The sequence below is a fragment of the Phyllobates terribilis genome, unplaced genomic scaffold, assembly GCF_046119375.1.
Source record: "Phyllobates terribilis strain yellow unplaced genomic scaffold, ASM4611937v1 Scaffold_186__1_contigs__length_3700242, whole genome shotgun sequence".
In the NCBI taxonomy this organism is placed as follows: Eukaryota; Metazoa; Chordata; class Amphibia; order Anura; family Dendrobatidae; genus Phyllobates; species Phyllobates terribilis.
The window spans coordinates 1,724,294-1,746,429 of NW_027362946.1; the positions used below are offsets into that span (position 1 = coordinate 1,724,294).

The following is a 22,136-nucleotide window of genomic DNA, read 5'->3' on the forward strand; positions in this document are numbered from 1 at the left end:
CAAATACAAGACACAAATGCGGAAGGATGATATAGAACAGGGATGATGGAAAGCGCAAATGGTGTGACACATGGCCACTGCTCCTGTTAGCACCACTAAGGGCACACAGAGGTTCATTTCACCGCACTCCCCATGCAATAGCATCCGGCCTATTTCTAGTATATATATAATGCAAAATCAGATAGGAGTCAACGGAAATGAATTCTTGCAGCAGACTATAGATTATATTCTAAGCGTCCTGTTTCTCCAAAGAAATGATTAGTGTCTCTACACATCTCAGAGTCAGTTGTTTCTGACCGCAAAGATAACATCTGTCTACTTTCCACTCATTCTAGGACCTTTCAGTAACACTATATATACTGTATATATACTGTATATATATATATATATATATACACACATATATATACACACATTATATAGTTATTACAGAAATGATTATAACATTCCCCCCTTTTGTAAATTTCAATATCACATCTCTGTACCCATCAGGGCTTTTGTTCTCTTATTACGGTTTTCACAGGACCCATCGGATTTCAGAGTCTTGTTTATTTTCGGGGAAGGTATAATGTTCAGAATCATTATCATCAGGTTCCATAGTCTCCATTCCTCCATACATAGTCTTTGTTATGGCAGAGTCAATAAGTCTTTGTGCGAGTCCTCTAATGCACAGTATAGCACAACAGCCACAAACAGGGAGTACACAGAGATATCAGCGCGGAAGTGACCTGGCCAGACCATTTCCCAAACCATCCTTCAATCCAGGAAGAAAAATTGTCAACATATCCAGAGTTCTCAGCCAGTTTATTAGATAGGGCAGTCAGTCCATCAAAGGCATTGGTGATGCTACCATCAGGAGCTGTAGTATTATTAGGGATGAAATTGCAACAAAATCCTCCAACATACTACATACATCTTCTCTTTCTGCTAAGAGGATGCCTAATGCCATTCTGTTCTGCCAAGCCATGAGGGAAGTTGGTCCTAGCTGCTCAGCTATCCCTTTAGCTGCATCTCGAGTGTAATTAACAAATCTCTGTTGGTTGTAGTATATGTAGTTTATCCAGTCTACATTTTTATTTATTGTCACCCACCATATGATGGACTCCCACCCAGCTGCTACCTGGTTCCTAGCCTTGTATTCGTTGGGCACTCCTCTGGGAACTCCAATGTCATCTATGTATACACTAAAATCTAAGGATTCTCAGGGGGGTGTCACGCTTCTGTCTACTCCCACCACATACCTTTGACCATGTTCCTGTTGACAATAGGTGGAAGGGCATGACTAGCTGGATAACCGCACAATCCCTTTTAGAACCATACGGCAATCTGGCTGGTATTCTTTTGTCACCACATGACCACCATATGTCTTCTCTCAGGGTGGTCCGTTTTGACCATATGACTGAGTAGTTGGTGTTGTGGGAAACATTGATTAGTTCTCTACAAAAGTCGTCCTGGAGTTCGTCATGTCCGTTCCCAGGAAGACTGAAACAAGTATAGTTACCAGGATAAGCAATCACCTGTTGTTGGATATCTGTTTTTTTTAAGTGGGGGAAATAAAAGTGATAATGTTTTGCATTTTCTTTCCTTATCTGAGGGGACAGGGAGTTTTCCATATAGTTTAATTATGTACTGTAACCCTTCTGGGTCTTCCTGATCACGTAGGGGAAAAGGGACAGTACCTAGCTGTGGTCTGGCTGTTGCACAAGCTACACAGTTTAGTTTGTTAAGGCTTTTTGCAGTATATCTAAGCAATTCTAACCATTCATTTTCTCCTCATAGATTGTCTCTAGAGCTAGTTTATCTTCATAGATTAAGTTAGTGAACCCAACTGTGGGATCCATGGACTTCATTATGGTTCTTTCTGACATACTTTCCTTGGGGCGTGTTTTGGTATTATTCTGAACTTCTATGTAGAAATGTCCTATTGGGTCTGTTCCTGATGCATCAGATCCAATACCATATAACCTTTGGTCTCTCATCTTAGGTTTTTTTTAAGATTAATACTAATTTTGCTACAATCATCCTTTTTGTGCAACGGGAAGTTTATTTTTTCCTAATGAGGAACCTGGATTTCAAATCTGTGTGGCCATAAATTTTATACCCATAGTCTTGGTTGTCCATCCAGCAAGGGACCAACTAGTAAACATTCGGACTCCCCTGTTATTTTGGTTTATAACACAAACATATTTTTCTGACCCAGTTAGTTTGGCAGCTTGTTCTCCATCTTCACGTCCTTTATATAACAGGCACAAGTCCATCAAAAAGGTGACAGTCTGACCTACTTCAAAAGTGAGATTTAAATTATTAAATCCAAAACCTCTCCAACCCTCTGGACTTTCCCACCCTGCTGGATCTATTACCTTCCAATTTCCCATAACCATGTGTAGGATTCCCAAAATAACTGTCCCTAGTACATCTTTTTTTTCTTCTACTGCCTACCCTGTCTCCGTCCACCGGGAAAAGGGAAGTGGGTGTCTTCACCGGTTTGAGATGAACTCTCCCTTTTGGAGAACCCCCCTTTGTAGCCGGGTTTATGCTTCAGGAGACTGGGTTTGTTCCCTGCCTAACTTTCCCTAGACTTCCGTCAACCCTTTTAATAGTGGGACAGATGTATCCGTGATGTACGTTCAGCAATTTTGACAGCAGTGGGAGTGGTCAATAGGACTTGGTAAGGACCTTCCCACTTAGGCTGGTGCCAGTGTTTCTTCTTTATCACCTTCACAAGGACCCAGTCAGCACGTTTCACAACCTCAGGTTTCGGTAGCAGTTCTCCTGAGAAAAAATTAGGGGTAGAGACTTATTTGAGTGTTGTTATCTTAGCCAATTATTCTGCTAATGTACAGTCTGATTCCACATCTATTCTCTTGAAGGGTTTTCGCTGAGGTAACAGAAAGTAAGGTAACCAAATGTGTTGGAATAGGTGTAGGATCGGAGCAAAACCTTCAGTACAGTCAACATTGTCCCACCTGAGTGTATCATGACATGGGGTCTATTTATCCGGAAACAGAGAGACAACTTAACCCAGAGTTAGGTGATTTGGGTTCCAGTATCATCTCTATGCTGACGACACCCAATTATACACTTCTTCCCCTGACATCACCCCTACCCTAATACAAAATACCAAGGATTGTTTGTCTGCTGTGTCTAACATAATGTCCTCCCTCTATCTTAAACTGAATCTCTCCAAAACTGAACTTCTGGTGTTTTCCCCCTCTACTAACCTAACTCTACCTAACATCGAAATTACCTTGGAGGGTTCAACCATAACTCTCAAGCAGCACGCCCGCTGCCTTGGGGTCATATTCGACACTAACCTCTCCTTTACTCCCTATATCCGATCACTCACTCGCTCTTGTCACCTGCATCTTAAAAACATCTCCAGAATCCGATCTTTTCTCACTTTTGAAACTGTTAAGACTCTTACTGTCGCTCTTATTCACTCTCATCTGGACTACTTCAACTCTCTTCTGATCGGTCTCCCTCTTACCAAAATTTCCCCTCTCCAATCTGTCCTGAATGCGGCAGCCAGGGTCGTATTTCTGTCCAGCCGCTTCACTGATGCCTCCACCTTGTGCCAGTCATTACACTGGTTACTAGTGTTGAGCATTCCGATACTGAAATATCGGGTATCGGCCGATATTCGCGGTATCGGAATTCCGATACTTAATTCCGATACTTTTACAATATCGAATACCGGAATCGGAAGTTCCCATAATGCCTGCGCTCTGCAGTGTCTCTGAAGGATGACAAGCTGGATGGCAGCGCTCAGCTGCGATCCATCCTGTCATCAGAATGCCATCCCAGCGTGGGAGAATTCTCCTGATTGTTTAAAAGTCGGCGGGCGGTAAAAAGCCGCCAGCTTTTAAACAATCACACAGCCCCATACTGCTTCCCCGCAGCCTCCCACCCCGATCCTCCGCTCCCCTCGCTACCTCCCATCCCGATCGTAAGTTAGGACCGGGCGGGGAGCGCAGCACCAAGGAGCGGGGAGCGAAGGACCCGGGCGGGGAAGCCGGCAGTGAAAAGACTTCACCGCCGGCTTTCCCGTTCTGTGCTGCGCTTTCCCGCCGGTTATTTCAAATGAACAGCTGAGGTATCAGGTGATGCCGATCAGCTGTTCATTTGAAGTCGCCGCGGTGCCCTCGGAGGGTTCATGTGAGTTCATGCTTCACTGCATTGCATGAACTCACATGAACTTTCCCACGGTCGCACAGGTCAGCCTCACCTCCCAGACCGGTCATGATTGGTGTGTGTGGGTGTCTGTGTGGGTGTGCGCGGTGTGTGTGCGGTGTCTGCGGGTGTGTGCGGTGTCTGTGCGATGTCTGCGAGTGTGTGCGGTGTCTGTGCGGTGTCTGTGCGATGTCTGTGCGATGTCTGCGTGTGTGTGCGTGCAGGCAGACATAGGCCGATGTGACACTACTACTCCCATCGGCCTATGTCTGTCCCCCGTCCACTCGTGCCAGCAGGATCAGCTCGATGGGAGCAGTAGTTCCCATCAGCCTGATCCTGTTATTTAAATTGCCCTACTGTGTCCCCAATAAATTTTAAATACATGTCATTGGTGGCCAGTGGTTACCTACAATAAATTAGTTCATACATTACCTGTCCCCGCCGATCGCCACCTAAAATAAAGTAAAAAATAAAAAACTACACCTATACTCACCTAGACACCTAATTCCCCGAAGCCATCAATCTCCTGTAATAAAATATAAAATAATAAACCACAACCTTATCCTTACCCCTCCGTAGTAGTCCACGAGTGTCCCACGATGATCTCCAGTTCAGAGCAGCCACATAGAATGTGACCGCTCTGAACCGCTGCCGCCGCTAGAATGACGGGGCCGTAAAGCAGCCCCGTCATTGCATAAGCGGGTTCACCGGAGTTCAGGCAGCGCTGCTCCGGTCAGCTCCTTTACGGCCCTGCTGTATCGTGAGAAATTCCCACGGTACAGCAGTGCCGTAAAGGAGGTCTCCGGAGCTGCGCTGCCTGAATGCACTCCGGTGACCTCAGTCAGTGGCTCCTGCTGCCGGGAGCGGACGTGTTCCCGGCAGTGTGAGCTTACAGCAGCCATGCACAGCTGTCACCATCTCCAGATGTGACAGCTGTGCATGGGAGATCAGCGCAGGAACGTGGACAGGTAACTATTTTTTTTTAGTAAACTAAGAATTAAATAAAATGGTGTGTTTTATTTCAAATAAATTATTTTTTTTCTGGGTGTAGTGTGTTTTTTCTTTTTAACACTTTGTAGGTTAGTAATGGGGGTGTCTTATAGACGCCAATCATTACTAACCTGGGCTTCATGGCAGCTGGCGCTGACATGAACCCCAGCCCTATTACCCCCTGCCACCGCACCAGGGCAGCGTGGAAGAGCGAGGCTAAGTGCCAGAGTTGGCGCATCCTATGGATGCGCCATTTCTGGGGCGGCTGACGGCTGGTGTTTCTAGCCTGGGAGGGGGCCAATATTCATGGCACCCTTCCTGGGCTATTAATATCAGCCCCCAGCTGTCTGCCTAGCCTTTGCTAGCTATTAAAATAGGGGGGACCCCACATCATTTTTTTTGGGGGGTCCCCCATTTTAATAGCTAGTAAAGGCTAGGTATTCAGCTGGGGGCTGATATTAGTAGTCTGGGAAGCTCCGTGGGTATTACCCCCTTCCCAGGCTTCAAACATCTGCCCCAGCTGCTTAACCTCCGCTAGAGACTAAAATTATGGGGGATCCCACGCCAATTTTTTTTTAAATAAATCCTTTATTTTAACACTAAATGACATTTGAGGAGTTAATAAAGATGCCGTCCCTAAATTATTATTTATTTTTGAATTAATTTTTCCCAAAAATTTTGACGTGGGCTTTGCTATATTTTTGTATGCCAGCCAGGTACAGCATCCAGCTTCTATGAACGCATCATTTTCCGGGGTGGCTGCGGACTGCAATTCGCAGCGGTGGGGGCCCAGAAAGCTTGGGCCTCCCTGCGCTGCAGATTCCATCCCTCAGCTGCCTAGTTATACCTGGCTGGACACAAAAATAGGGAGAAGCCCCACGTATTTTTTTTTTTAAATTATTTCATGAAATTCATGAAATAATAAAGAAAAAAAGGGCTTCCCTATATTGTTGTGTCCGGCCAGGTACAAATAGGCAGCTGGTGGTTGGGGGCAGCCCGTTCCTGCCTGCTGTACCTGGCTGGACCCAAATATAGTGCGAAGCCCCACGTCAATTTTTTTTAAATTATTTCAGGAAATTCATGAAATAATTAAAAAAAAATTGATGTGGGGCTTCGCCCTATATTTGTGTCCAGCCAGGTACAGCAGGCAGGAACGGGCTGCCCCCAACCACCAGCTGCCTATTTGTACCTGGCCGGACACAACAATATAGGGAAGCCCTTTTTTTCTTAATTATTTCATGAATTTCATGAAATAATTAAAAAAAAAAATACATGGAGCTTCGCCCTATTTTTGTGTCCAGCCAGGTACAACTAGGCAGCTGGGGGCTGGAATCTGCAGCGCAGGGAGACCCAAGCTTTCTGGGCCCCACCCGCTGCAAATTGCAGTCCGCAGCCGCCCCGGAAAATGGCGCGTTCATAGAAGCGCCATCTTCTGGCGCTGTACCCAACTCATCCAGGGCCCTGGTGCGGTGGCTCACTGGGTAATAAAGGGGTTAAGGCCAGCTTGGCATTATCAGCTGGCCCTAAGCTCGAAATTCATGGGGTCACGCCAATATTAGACATGACCACCATGAATTTCTAGTAAAGTATTTAAAAAAAACACAACACCCAGAAAAAAGTCCTTTAATTGAAATAAAGACACAATTCTTTATTGTTCTAAATTAAACTATACTTACCATCACGCCCATTCCAGCAGAAGCCAACGATCTCCTGCAATAAAAGAAAAATAATAAACCAACCTCATCCTTACCTTTCCATGATTCCCACGACAGCTTCAGCTCTGCTACATCGAGATGACAGGCTGGACCGCAGCAGAACGCTGCCATCCAGCCTGTCATCCCGCAGACACTGAGAAGCGCAGGCATGCTTGCGCTCCTCAGTGTCTCTCTGTGACGGCATCCAGATGAGCCGAGGTCATGTCCAATGAACTCGGCTCACCTCATGCACGTCACTGACAGCGTGGGAAAATTCTCACGCTGAAGCGCTGAGTGCAGGAGAATTTTCCCACGCTGTCAGTGACGTGCATGAGGTGAGGTCATGTCCAATGAACTCGGCTCACTTCATGCACGTCACTGACAGCGTGGGAGAATTCTCCTGCACTCAGCGCTTCAGCGTGAGAATTCTCCCACGCTGTCAGTGACGTGCATGAGGTGAGCTGAGTTCATTGGACATGACCTCACCTCATGCACGTCACTGACAGCGTGGGAAAATTCTCACGCTGAAGCGCTGAGTGCAGGAGAATTCTCCCACGCTGTCAGTGACGTGCATGAGGTGAGCCGAGTTCATTGTCGGCTCATCTGGATGCCGTCACAGAGAGACACTGAGGAGCGCAAGCATGCCTGCGCTTCTCAGTGTCCGCGGGATGACAGGCTGGATGGCAGCGTTCTGCTGCGGTCCAGCCTGTCATCTCGATGTAGCAGAGCTGGAGCTGTCCTGGGAACCATCGAAAGGTAAGGATGAGGTTGCTTTATTATTTTTCTTTTATTGCAGGAGATCGTTGGCTTCAGCTGGAATGGGCGTGATGGTAAGTATGGTTTAATTTAGAACAATAAAGAATTGTGTGTTTATTTCAATTAAAGGACTTTATTCTGGGTGTTTGTGTTTTTTTTTTAACTTTGACTATGGGGTTAGTAATGGGGGTGTCTTATAGACGCCTCTCCATTACTAACCTGGGCTTGATGTCAGCTGGCATTATAAGCTGACATCAACCCCAGCCCTATTACCCCACTGCCACCGCTACAGGGCAGTGGGAAGAGCGAGGCTAAGTGCCAGAGTTGGCGCATCCTATGGATGCGCCATTTCTGGGGCGGCTGACGGCTGGTGTTTCTAGCCTGAGAGGGGGCCAATATTCATGGCACCCTTCCTGGGCTATTAATATCAGCCCCCAGCTGTCTGCCTAGCCTTTGCTAGCTATTAAATTAGGGGGGACCCCACGTCATTTTTTTTGGGGGGTCCCCCATTTTAATAGCTAGTAAAGGCTAGGTATTCAGCTGGGGGCTGATATTAGTAGCCTGGGAAGCTCCGTGGGTATTACCCCCTTCCCAGGCTTCAAACATCTGCCCCAGCTGTCTGCTTAACCTCCGCTAGAGACTAAAATTAAGGGGAACCCCACGCCAATTTTTTTTTAAATAAATCCTTTATTTTAACATTAAATGACAAGTACAGTAATCAACACTGTCACTGTACTTCATATATATGTGACTGACATGTTTCTATCTATCTATGTATGATTCTCTATTCCTTCTATTCTAAATTGTCGGGTACAGATGCTGAATTGCCGGCCGGCTTTCTTAAAGAGACGGTGCATGAAAACACTATTATTTTTTTAAATAAATCCTTTACACTAAATGACAAGTACAGTAAGCAACACTGTCACTGTACTTCATATATATGTGACTGACATGTTTCTATCTATCTAATCTATGTGTGAAGCTCTATTCTTTCTGTTCTAAATTGTGGGGTACCGCTGCTGAATTGCCGGCCGGCTTTTTTAAAGAAACGGTGCATGAAAACACTATTATTTTTTTTAACAAATCCTTTACACTAAATGACAAGTACAGTAAGCAACACTGTCACTGTACTTCATATATATGTGACTGACATGTTTCTATCTATCTAATCTATGTGTGAAGCTCTATTCTTTCTGTTGTAAATTGTCGGGTACCGGTGTATGCCGCTGATGAATTGCCGGCTTTTCGCATACATTCTACATTATTCTTAGTTGTTTTACTTCATGTAGAATTAACCTACAAGGAAAGAATGGGTTTATTTTCACTCCGATATTAGTGTCCCATTGACTTGCATTGGTTTCCGGTATCGGAATCGGCGATATCCGATACTTTTTGAGTATCGGTCCGATCCAATCCGATACAATATTTCCTGATATCGGAAGGTATCGCTCAACACTACTTATGACTAATCATTTTTTTATGTACAATCAGGAATTTTATCTCCAATGTAGAGGAGTATCCATGAGATCTAGCTATTCTCCATCGCTAGCAAATATGGTAATGTCCCATTGGGAATATGTTGCATTGTACACCTTCGCTAATCCATGGGCTGGTGATGTTTTCTGGTATGGCAGATACATCGATGATTTGATCTTTATTTGGAGTGGGGATGTGTCTGCCATACCAGAATTCATTAAGTATTTAAATAACAATGAATTTAATCTTTCTTTCACTTACACCTCTGATTCTAAGTGTATATCATTTCTTGATCTAAAATTGGAGATTCTTGACGGTTCCATCACTACTTCCACATTTTCCAAACCCATATCTGGGAATACCATTCTACATGCCAAAAGCGGACATCCGCGCCATACTATAAAAGCTATACCTGTGGGGGAACTGACAAGAATCAAACGTAACTGTAACAATGCCAACAAATTGGATGAAGAATTCATCAGGTGTAAAAATAAATTGAAATCTAGGGGTTATCCAGATTGGTCTTTAAAGAGAGCAGAAAAAATTGTGGACAGTAAAAATAGACTGGATCTGATTGATCTGTCTAGGGCAAGGATTAATCGGAATGATATTACAGCACATAAAAATCGAAATGTTATTTCCTTTAGATATAGTTCACAATTTCAACTGATTAAAAATATAATACTGAAACATCTCCCTATTTTATATGAGGATACTGTATTATCTAAAATTCTTGATTCTGGAGTTTTGGTGGTGGCAAAAAAAACGCAAACAATAGGGGGGCTATTGGCATCAAGTCACCCAAATAATCGACAAAAACGGCATACCTGGCTTAATTGTAAAGGGTTTTACAAGTGTGGTTACACCAGATGCTGCATCTGTCGCTATGTAAAAATCACTAAAAACTTCACTAATGCTGATTCCAGTGAAACACACAATATAAAAAGCTATCTGATAATACAGTAATTATGTGGTTTACATCATAAGATGTGCCAGCTGTGATCTGTTATATGTGGGATGCACTATAAGAAAATTAAAACAGCAAGTGGCAGAACATCTTTCTGATATTTTTAATGTCACTAATCATAACATTTCTTGCGCCTCCAGACATTTTATTGAGCAGCATAATAGAGAGACATCCTCATTTCAGGTCTTTGGCATTGAAAAACTTACCTTTGATCCTCGGGGCGGGGATAATAGGAGACGCCTACTTGATCGAGAAGCATTTTGGATGTATCATCTGAACACTTGCCAACCAAATGGACTAAATTTACGGAGGGAACTACTGTTCCATTATAGCGAGTAACTTTTCTACGCATATGTGATTTCTTCTTTGCCATGTGATTGTTTTTATTATGCATATACTCTGCAAATTGGTTTTATATTTTTGTATTCAAATTTATGGATCATGTGACTTCCATTTTGTATGCGATTGGTGAACAATGGTTTATATACCATGGGTATGCCATTTGCAAGCCAGTCTTGACAAAGAGCGCATCTTTAGCGTTCGAAACGCGTTGCCCTGGCTACACTATGTGACTATGGAATCTGTTTTTAAAGAGCTTTTTTCACAATAAAGAAACCTATTTTTTGAACTATTCAGGAAGCTGGTAATCCTTTCTCCTTATGCTGTGGAACTACTGCGAATGGTTCATCGCACCTATGCTTCAGGACGTCATTGCTCAGGTGAGCTGGTGTTACCTTATTACTACCCCATAATGGAGGCCACTTGGTTTCAATTATGCAAAAAATACAGCTTGCAATGAAACTGATGTTTTTGGTCCCATATTCCTGTACTGATCGGGTTTCTGGTGACATTCATGTACATATGGTGGTTCTGTTGACATATTCTTGTTCTGATGGTGGTGTTGGTGACATAGTTATGTAGGGTTGGGTGTTCTGCTACTATATTCATGTACTAATGGTGTTCTAGTGATGCATTCATCACAAGAACCATCATCAGTACATGAATATGAAGCCAAAATCATCATTAGTATATAAATAGAACTCCAGACTAGTGTTGATCGAGCATGTATTGTTAATAGTGATGATCGAGCATGCTCGTTGCTCGAGATTTACGAGCATGCTCGGGCGAGCACCTATTATCTTCAGCGTGTTCGGGCTTTATGTTTTCGTCGCTCCGTGAACATGATTTGCGACTGTTTCGACAGCTTTAATACATGTGAGGAATGCCTGTTTTTCCATGCTCGTAAATCTTGAGCAATGAGCACGCTCGATCATCACTAATTGTTAACCCTTTTGGCGTGCACGCTCGGATGCTCGTCGAGTATTTGCGGCGCGCTCGGCCTCTATGTTAATGTCACCGTGGCTGCATGTGTCACAGGTGATAGGCAATCCCTGCATGTGTCACAGCTGTTTATCAGCTGTGACACATGCAGATGCGGCGACACTAACATAGATGCCGAGCTAGCCTCATATACCCGGCGAGCACCCGAGCGTGCACGCCGAAAGGGTTAAGAATACATGCTCGACCAACACTTCTCCAGACCCATCAATAATATATGAATATGGTACAAGAACCACACTAAGTAAATAAATAGGTCCCTAGAATCATCAATTCATGAATATATCACTAGAACCACTATTAGTATATGAATTCAGCACCAATACCGTCAACAGTAAATAAATACAAAACCAGTACCATCATCAGTACATGAATAAATCACCAGAACATGAATACAGCATCAAAACCACCAAAAGTACTTGAATAAATGAACCAAGCTTAGTATAGCAATTATTTCTAATGTCAGGTCAGAGCCATATGCATTTGTAGCACATGAACCAACAACTCCCAGTATGTCATTATCAATGGTAAAAAGATACTGGGAGTTGATGTTTCCAGCCATTATCAGATTGCGGCCCTTACGAAATCACAGTACGGATGAGATGCAGGCAGTATCACAAATAAAAACTTACATCCAAGTACCGTATAAAGGGACATTTTCTTTGTTTGAGTCGTTCACTTTCTCTTCATCTCAACCTTGTTCAAACGTCATGATGACTTTTCAGTTACAGATCGACTGTCAATCTAAGGTGCCCAACAGTATGGTCACCACAAACCCCAATATAATGTCCCTCACAGCCCTCTATGCAGTTTGGTCACCTCAGACTCCTATACAGTATGATGTACCCACAGCCCCCCATACAGTATGATGTCCCCACAGTACCCAGTATAATTTCCCCCATAGCCCACTATACACTATGATTTCACCACAGTCGCCAGTATAGTGTCCCCTTTAGCCCCAAAACAAGTGTGATGTCCCCACAGCCTCCAGTATAATGTCACCCACAGACCCTTATACAGTATGATGTACCCTACAACTACCAGTATAATGTCCCTCACAGCTCCCTATACAGTATGACGTAACCACAGCCCAGATATAATGACAGTAAATTAAACTGATTATGAGCATGGCTAGTGTGATGTAACAACCTTATGTGAGCCCCAGGAACGTGAGTCGCGACACCGCTGGAAAGGCGCTGGAACGGGAGGAGAGTATGAGTGTTTTTATTTTAATGAGTCCAAACATGAGGAATGACAAGGGGAGGTCCTAGTAGTAGTCAACTCCTTTAAGAAGATATAATCTTCGGTTAGAAAATTTCCAACATTCTGAACATGAAAGGTTTTTACAATGTGTGACTTCTCTGATGTTTAGCAAGAGTTCATTTCCAAGTAAAATATTTTGCACAATTAAGAACATGAAAAAGGCTTCTCCCCTATGTGAATTCTTTGGTGTCTAAGAAGAGATGATTTCGTCATAAAATATTTTCCACATTCTGAACAGGAAAAAAGCTTCTCCCCTGTGTGGGTTCTCTGGTGGCTATCAAGATGGGCTTTCCAGTTAAAACATTTCCCACATTCTGAACATGAAAAAAGCTTCTCCCCTGTGTGAATTCTCTGATGATTAACAAGAGTTGATTTATCTAGAAAAAGTTCCCACATTCTGAATATGAAAATGGCTTCTCCCCTGTGTGACTTCTCTGCTGTCTAACAAGAAGTGATTTTCGTAAAAAACATTTCCCACATTCTGAACATGAAAAAGGCTTCTCCCCAGTATGGATTCTCTGGTGGCTATCAAGATTTGCTTTCGAGCCAAAACATTTACCACATTCTGAACAGGAAAATGGCTTCTCCCCTATGTGAGTTCTCTGGTGACTAACAAATTCAGATTTACGGCTAAAATATTTTTCACATTCTGAACAAGAAAAAGGCTTCTTCCCTGTGTGATTTCTCTGGTGACTAACAAAATCTGATTTATGGCTAAAACATTTTCCACATTCTGAACATGAAAAAGGCTTCTCCCCTGTGTGTAACCTTTGGTGGCTATCAAGATGCGTTTTCTGGTTAAAACATTTCCCACATTCTGAACATGAAAAAGGCTTCTCCCCTGTGTGTATTTTTTGGTGGCTATGAAGATGCGCTTTGCGGTTAAAACATTTCCCACATTCTGAACATGAAAAAGGCTTCTCCCCTGTGTGACTTCTCTGGTGTGTAACAAGAAGCGATTTCCTTGTAAAACATTTCCCACATTCTGAACATGAAAAAGGCTTTTCCCCTGTGTGACTTCTCTGGTGTCTAACAAGAAGTGATTTCCATAAAAAACATTTCCCACATTCTGAACATGAAAATGGCTTCTCCCCTGTGTGACTTCTCTGGTGTCTAACAAGAATTGATTTCCATGTAAAACATTTCCCACATTCTGAACATGAAAATGGCTTCTCCCCTGTGTGACTTCTCTGGTGTGTAACAAGAAGTGATTTCCATGTAAAACATTTCCCACATTCTGAACATGAAAATGGCTTTTCCCCTGTGTGACGTCTCTGGTGTCTAACAAGAAGTGATTTCCTTGTAAAACATTTCCCACATTCTGAGCATGAAAATGGCTTCTCCTCTGTGTGTCTTCTCTGGTGTCTAACAAGAAGTGATTTCCATGTAAAACATTTCCCACATTCTGAATATGAAAATGGCTTTTCCCCTGTGTGACTTCTCTGGTGACTAACAAGATCTGATTTCTGGTTAAAACATTTCCCACACTTGAAGCAGGAAATTCTATTCTCTGCTGTGTACATTTTTTGAAGAAAAGACTTTTCGAGAGGAAAACTTTTTCCATATTCTGAAAGTGAAAATGGCTTCTTTGCGTTAGGAGCAGTTCGTTTTTTAATGCCTCTTTTGTGACTCAGATTTTCCGTGGTAGTCAATAAAAAATCAGAAGACAGGAGCTGTTTTAAAGAATCAAATGACAAATCTTTGTTGTGATGGGATGATGGTAAATCTGGAGTAATGGCATTCACTTCAATTGTATCCTGTGGGATCTCTAGATCATCTGTTTTAAAAATTGAAGATGTCAGCGTTCCCTCTGATCTCCTGGTAAAATTATCTGCCAAGAATAAAACAAATTATTATTTTTTAATAAAATATCCTTGAATTTTATATTTTTGAACATTATATCCAAGCTGTCCATAAAAATGGCAAAAATATTAAATTATTCACCAAGGCAATGACAGATCACAGTAATCTTCTAATTTCAGTTGGTAGATGGATCCTCTAGGTTGTAAGTTTTAGAGAAGGGCTTCAATACCTAAAGTCGTTTTAACAGTTTTGGGTGGAGGAGAATGTTGTGGTCTAGAGGCAAAATGGTGATCACATGATTGTGATACGGCCGGGAATACACGACCGATAAAGCAGCCACAGCCGGTGACTGAGAAGAATCTGTGACTTCTCTGCATTTAGTGGTTACTACTCACCTGGGTAGTCATATGTAGGAATCTCCTCTTTACACTGCTCATCCCCCCTCACATATGTCTCTGTAGTATTAATGTGGGTCAGATCTTCACCCTAAAACAAATATTGTAAAAGTCACAGACAGATGGAGAAGTCACATCTATGATCAGCTCTAATCCTGCCATCTCCACCAATCTCATTACACAAGTATAAAACGTATAATACTGGTGGATAAAACAAGACTGAGCACAAGACCTTCACAGCCGTCTACACATCATAGGGGAAATCTCATGACACCTTCTCTCCATCTACCTGATGATCCTGAGGAACATTGGGATCTTCTTGTTTACAGTCCTGTGGAAGAAGAGGACGGGGACATCTCTCTGGTGTTGTCCTCTTACTGGATAGATCTGGAGGAAACACATATAGGGACTGAATTCATTCTTTACATACAGATAATTATAGGCCGTGTGTATTTAGTCCTGTCTATTACCTGGTGATATGAGGGGCTGGGGAACCTCCATCATGATGTCCTTGTACAGATCTTTGTGTCCTTCTAAATACTCCCACTCCTCCATGGAGAAATAGACAGCGACATCCTGACACCTTATAGGAACCTGACACATACAATGATAGAGTCATCCCCTCAATCCCTTCATAGCGTTACTGTATAATATCCCAGCATTCCCAGCAGTGTCACCTCTCCAGTCAGCAGCTCAATCATCTTGTAGGCGAGTTCTAGGATCTTCTGGTCATTGATGTCCTCATGTATCAGGGGGCGAGGTGGAGGTCCTGTGATTGGGCTCGGGGGTCTTCCCCATCCCTCAGACACAGGGTCCTGACAGCGCTCACTAGAGGTCTTCTTCACTACTGTGTAATCCTGGTTATGGAGAGACACATTAATAAATCTCACTACAGACATTTCCAGAGTCCTCACCTCTCCTGTTCTGTCCATCTGTTATTCCCATAGATAAGAATGATGTAATGTGACGTCATCAGAATCTCTCACCTCTCCAGTAAGCCGGAAAAGGATCTCTAGGGTGAGGTGTAATATCCTCTCCGCCATCTCGTCTCTGTCCATCTCGATCTTTGATGATTCCATAAGGAAAATTCCATTATATAGAAGATCTTCACTGAGAGGATCTGATATTGTAGAGACCTAAATGAGAAGAAAATCAGCAGATGTAACATCAAAAAAATCACGTATAATAATACAATTACTGGAGGTAAGTAATAAGGGGAAACATATGAGGAGATATATTATTTTACAGTAGTTTTCTTCTTTACATCTACTAATAAAACCTTTATATTTTAGGCCACAGACAACAAGCAGTTTCTTCCTCGGAGTCTGTAGCTGAATACGTTTCTCATAGACTCATCTTCCATAAAGCTAATTCTCATCTCATTTACCAACACTGCAGTCGGCATTAGCAATACTGCAGGAGATATTCATTACACGTGACATGAGAAATAACTACTTCATGATGAGGACGACATCTTCATCTTTTACTACGGCTCTAGAAACATATTTGGTCAGAGTCCGTCACTGTCTACATCAGCACCGTCCGTCTATAGGAATTTTTGCCGTCTTTCCCGGACTGTAATCACGTTAGATCTCATGACTGATTCACACACAGAAGTTTGAGGCTTTTATAAAAAACTTTTTTGTTTGCACAAACACCGCAGACAGAAATTATTTGATACCAAAGTCTACATGTACAGTGTTTTATGGGGTTTATGTCTGGCCTTAGGCTTTCCTATATTACAAGAAAAACACCAGAAAAAAGCAGATATTAAAATGTTTCAAAAGAAAATTGCACTAACAATTCTTGTAAAAAGAAAAAAATACGCAAAAGCGCAAGACACATTTTCTTTTTTAACACCTTAAACACTTGTTGTTTTTAAAAAAGAAATTAACTCTTTTGGGCACCAGAACATAGATGTACACCACAGGGATGGCACAGGTGCGGCTACAACAAAAACCCTGGCAATTTAACCACTTGCTGCTTTCAAAAGCAAACATGGCATCTAAGGAAGTTTGACAGAGTTTAGCTGAATGCCCAAGTACTCGATAGTATGTGGCTGGCTAGTTACTACAATACTCAAATGCCTAATAATGGTGTCTGGGCCTGCAATGTATGAAGGTCTATTAGATCGGGCCAGAGGTAGCGTTCAATAAGTTACCTTTTAACGCCTTCATACACAGACTAAAGTTGCATGAAAGTAGTGATTTCGGGGGTTTTTGGTCGACTATATAACGTATTTGGGGGCCTCCTGACAGATGATGTCAGGGCAGAGAAGGATCTGGCATCCTGAATTTCAGAGGATAATCTGTTTCTTCTTCCTGTAGATAATCCTCCACTAGTGGAGTCTGGAGGTGACTCTTTCATACAGACCACAGGAAAGCTGGAATATTTGTGTGTATGGGGGAGTCTGGAGAGATAGCCGTCTGCCAAATAACTGTTCAGCCAACACTTATCTCATGTGTATGGGGCCGTTAGTATTACACTGACAGGCAGTGATAATACACGGCACTACAGTAGTACAGTGCATCACCGGAGCAATCAGAGCCTGTATGTTGTATGATCGCAGTAATGAGAGCTGTTTAAATCTTTTTTTAAAGTGAAAAAAAAAAAATCTCAGTTTTAGCAACAAGAAATATCCATTACTACACGGAAAACAGACAGTGAGTCTGTTTTCCCAGTATGTTATGTATGTTACCACAATGTTAGTTAAGTCACGTCCATAACAATTTTACTATACTCTATTATCCTATACACAGTGGCGCAGATAGAAATCACAAATCCCACAGCAATAGCTGAAATTGAGCCCCGCAACCTCAAAAGGACAAAAATGTATAAAATTATATATATATATTGCGGAGTCATATCCCCCAACTCTGCAATTGGCATGCTGCCGTTGTACTGGGCAGACCCGGAGCAGATGGTATGGAGATGAATGAGGGAGACCAAAGTCTGAAAATAAACTTTTCTTTTCTTAACAAGAACTTGATGAGAAGTAATACATCATATCGCAGGCACAACACTTTATGAATGCTTCTTCAGCATTATGCACAGCCAGGAACTTTCCGGTTACATGTAGAAGTATATAACTTTTGTTACAAGCTACAACAGTCCAACAAATTATTATGGGAAGGCCCAACATGCCCTGTGGGGACCATAAGGGTCAAGATATGTCACTATGGCCCCTCAGAGCTACTCTCAGCTCCCAGTTGATTTCTGAGGACCTCACTGGCTGAGGTGCATTGGTACGACTCCTCACTAGTACACTCAAAGTCCATTTGATGCGGACAACGCACTCCTTGCTTTATCACTGCATTTTCATCTCTCCGTAGGAGAACTAGTGTTCCAGTTTGGTGACACTGTAGCTTCCTCTCTAGTATAGACAATTGTTTGCTTAAATCCTTTTCGTCTAAGATAACGAATCCTTTATTAACTTAATCCCCTTAATCTCTATTGGAAATCAACAATCTTTCCCTTATTGATATCAGAGAGAATAAATTACCTCCATACACAGAACAATCCACTACACCAAGACCAATAATACCACATACAAGGGAGAAATACCACCACGCCATGACCAGGCCACATATTACCACCACATAGTGACCTAATAATACCAATTACAGGGGATAAATACCGCCACACCATGACCAGACCACACATTACCACCCCATAGTAACCTAATAATACCACATACAAGGGTCAAAAACTGCCACAGACACCACAACCAGACCACATAGTGATCAAATAATATCACATACAAGAGAGAAATACTGTCACACCATGACCAGACCACATATTACTACAACATAGTGACCGAATACTACAATACTGATAACACTAATATTACCACTGGTGACATTATACACAGGAGCTCTGTATATAGTGTCAGTGTACAGGTAATACGGTGACTGGTGACATTACACTATGTACAGAGCTCCTGTATATAATGTCACTGTTGATCACTGCATTACCTGTACACTGACACTATATACAGAGCTCCTGTATATATAGTATACATGCATGCACGGGAGCCGCTTGTCACTGTGCATGCGCGAGAACCGATCATCGCGGCGACACGTGGCTTTACAATACACATTGCACAAGCGTGGATGACAGCATACAGTGCGCAAGCGCGGGACCACAACAAGCCAAATCATGTGACGTCGGCGAAAACCGGGGACAATTCAAATTGAGTGGGTTGCGCAAGTCGGACTGAATAAAGAAAGGAACACCCATATGACTAAACAAGTAAGTAAGCATATAAAGTGATTTTTTTTTTTTACTAAAGATTATAGCACCGATATTAATTCAAAAAGCGTGTTAGTGATGAATATTGCAGTGGGCAGTTTACATGCTCCAACTCACATGACAGGTTCCCTTTAATAGTGTCCCCACACTGAGCCCCTTTATTTAATAATGTTATTTAATAATGTCCCAGATCCTGGGCCCCTCCACCTAGTAGCCCATCCTGGGCTGCTTTGTTGTCCTCATCTTGAGCCCATCTGTCAGACCCCATATCCTCTACCCTGTCTAATCACAGAATGTGGGGGGGATAAAAAAAAAAAAATACTTCTTACCTTCCTACGCTCCCCTGGTGTCCTCTTGCTGCTTCATAGTTGCTGCGGTCATTAAACTGGCCGCCGGCTGCAGCTGTGACAGGCCGCGTTCTTATGTCACATAGCAAGAACATTGAAAGGCCACCGTCCTATCTGAGACCGCAAGCTGACAAGTGAGGCCTCTGATGGGCCAGCGACCATGTAATGTTACTGCAATGTGACGTCGGCGCGCGGCCTGTCAGAGCAGAGCGCCCTCTCACCGCTGCATCCCGCGTTCATCTTGATGTGCGTCAACGCAGCGGGTCAGGTAAGAACCCTGCATGCGCGCGCCCTGCCTTCGGCTTTAAAGGGCCAGTGTCCTGACAAACTGTTTTTTTTCCATTTTATTTTCTTTCCTCCTACTTCTCTGGGGCCCACAGGGCATTTCACCGATACCCCGCCAGGCCAGTCCAACCCTGTTAGTGATGCTTAACGTTATCTGTTCCTTATGCTATACACTGAGACAAAACTGTGCATCATAAAGAATATTTATTACACATAAGTCTACAGTCTATTACATACATATATACTTATACCCAAGCTGGGAACTATATATAAATATATATATATATATATATATATATATATATCTATAATATAACCAGGGATGTGTCCATCTGTCCTAAGCCTCTATAGACTGAGCATGCTCAGTTTGGAGCAATAATGACATTATGTCCAGGATGAGAGAGAGATAGAGACCGTGAGAGAGTGAGTACACCCCCTGTATTCTCAGTACGTTATATATACAGCGCTCAGCGTGAGTACACCTCCCTGTATTCTCAGCGAGTTATACATACAGTGCTCAGCATGAGTACACCCCCCTGTATTCTCAGCACGTAATACATACAGTGCTCAGTGTGAGTACACCCCCCCGTATTCTCAGTATATTACATATACAGCGCTCAGCGTGAGTACACCCTCCTGAATTCTCAGTATGCTGGAAGCGTCCTTCTGTCCAAAGCCGGGATGAGTGGTGCCTGTGTAGTGAGGCGCCGGAGTCAGCACATGTGCATATCGCACTACGGCGCCATTTTATTGAAGACATCGTATATGCGAATTTGCAATCAGTGTCTTTAATAAAATGGCGCAGAATAGCACGGTATGCGCACGTACTGACTCAGGCGCCATTAATAAAATTAATAATCAATAAAAATGCTCGCCACTCGGCCGTATAACGGGCTCAATAGCTAGTAATTATACACTGCTCAAAAAAATAAAGGGAACAATCAAATAACACATCCTAGATCTGAATGAATGAAATATTCTCATTGAATACTTTGTTCTGTACAAAGCTGAATGTGCTGACAACTAAATCACACAAAAATCATCAATGGAAGTCAAATTTATTAACCAATAGAGGCCTGGATTTGGAGCCACCACCAAAATTAAAGTGGAAAAACACACTACAGGCTGATCCAACTTTGATGTAATGTCCTTAAAACAAGTCAAAATGAGGCTCAGTATTGTGTGTGGCCTCCACGTGCCTGTATGATCTCCCTACAACGCCTGGGCATGCTCCTGATGAGGTTGTGGATGGTCTCCTCTGGGATCTCCTCCCAGACCTGGACTAAAGCATCCGCCAACTCCTGGACAGTCTGTGGTGCAACGTGACGTTGGTGGATGAAGCGAGACATGATGTCCCAGATGTGCTCAATCAGAAGCAGGTCTGGGGAACGGGCAGGCCAGTCCATAGCTTCAATGCCTTCATCTTGCAGGAACTGCTGACACACACCAGCCACATGAGGTCTGGCATTGTCCTGCATTAGGAGGAACCCAGGGCCAACCGCACCAGCATATGGTCTCACAAGGGGTCTGAGGATCTCATCTCGGGACCTAATGGTAGTCAGGCTACCTCTGGCGAGCACATGGAGGGCTGTGCGGCCCTCCAAAGAAATGTCACCCCACACCATTACTGACCCACTGCCAAACTGGTCATGCTGAAGGATGTTGCAGGCAGCAGATCGCTCTCCACGGCTTCTCCAGACTCTGTCACGTCTGTCACATGTGCTCAGTGTGAACCTGCTTTCATCTGTGAAGAGCACAGGGCGCCAGTGGCGACTTTGCCAATCCTGGTGTTCTGTGGCAAATGCCAAGCGTCCCGCACGGTGTGGGGCTGTTAGCACAACCCCCATCTGTGGACGTCGGGCCCTCATACCACCCTCATGGAGTCGGTTTCTAACCGTTTGTGCAGACACATGCACATTTGTGACCTTCTGAAGGGCATTTTGCAGGGCTCTGGCAGTGCTCCTCCTGTTCCTCCTTGCACAAAGGCGGAGGTAGCGGTCCTGCTGCTGGGTTGTTGCCCTCCTACGGCCCCCTCCACGTCTCCTGGTGTACTGGCCTGTCTCCTGGTAGCGCCTCCAGCCTCTGGACACCACGCTGACAGACACAGCAAACCTTCTTGCCACAGCTCGCATTGATGTGCCATCCTGGATGAGCTGCACTACCTGAGCAACTTCTGTGGGTTGTAGAGTCTGTCTTATGCTACCAAGAGTGTGAAAGCACAACCAACATTCAAAAGTGACCAAAACATCAGCCAGAAAGCATTGGTACTGAGATGTGGTCCCCAGCTGCAGAACCACTCCTTTATTGAGTGTGTCTTGCTAATTGCCAATAATTTCCATCTATTGTCTATTCCATTTGCACAACAGCATGTGAGATTGATTGTCAATCAGTGTTGCTTCCT

The 22,136-nt window shown here is 43.4% G+C and overlaps 1 protein-coding gene across 1 annotated transcript in view; it reads right to left on the reverse strand.

Moving 5' to 3' along the window:
• Positions 1-12,904: 12,904 nt before the first annotated feature.
• Positions 12,905-22,136, reverse strand: part of LOC141212807 (uncharacterized) — a 67,895-nt gene continuing 58,663 nt past the window's right edge. The window contains exons 2-7 of the mRNA XM_073665113.1: positions 15,839-15,988; positions 15,530-15,709; positions 15,323-15,446; positions 15,142-15,239; positions 14,853-14,943; positions 12,905-14,485 (exon numbers count right to left, since the gene is read on the reverse strand). Of these exons, the coding sequence (XP_073521214.1) occupies positions 13,032-14,485; positions 14,853-14,943; positions 15,142-15,239; positions 15,323-15,446; positions 15,530-15,709; positions 15,839-15,931 (2,040 nt within the window). The 5' untranslated portion in view covers positions 15,932-15,988 and the 3' untranslated portion in view covers positions 12,905-13,031. The remainder of the gene's footprint in view (positions 14,486-14,852; positions 14,944-15,141; positions 15,240-15,322; positions 15,447-15,529; positions 15,710-15,838; positions 15,989-22,136) is intronic.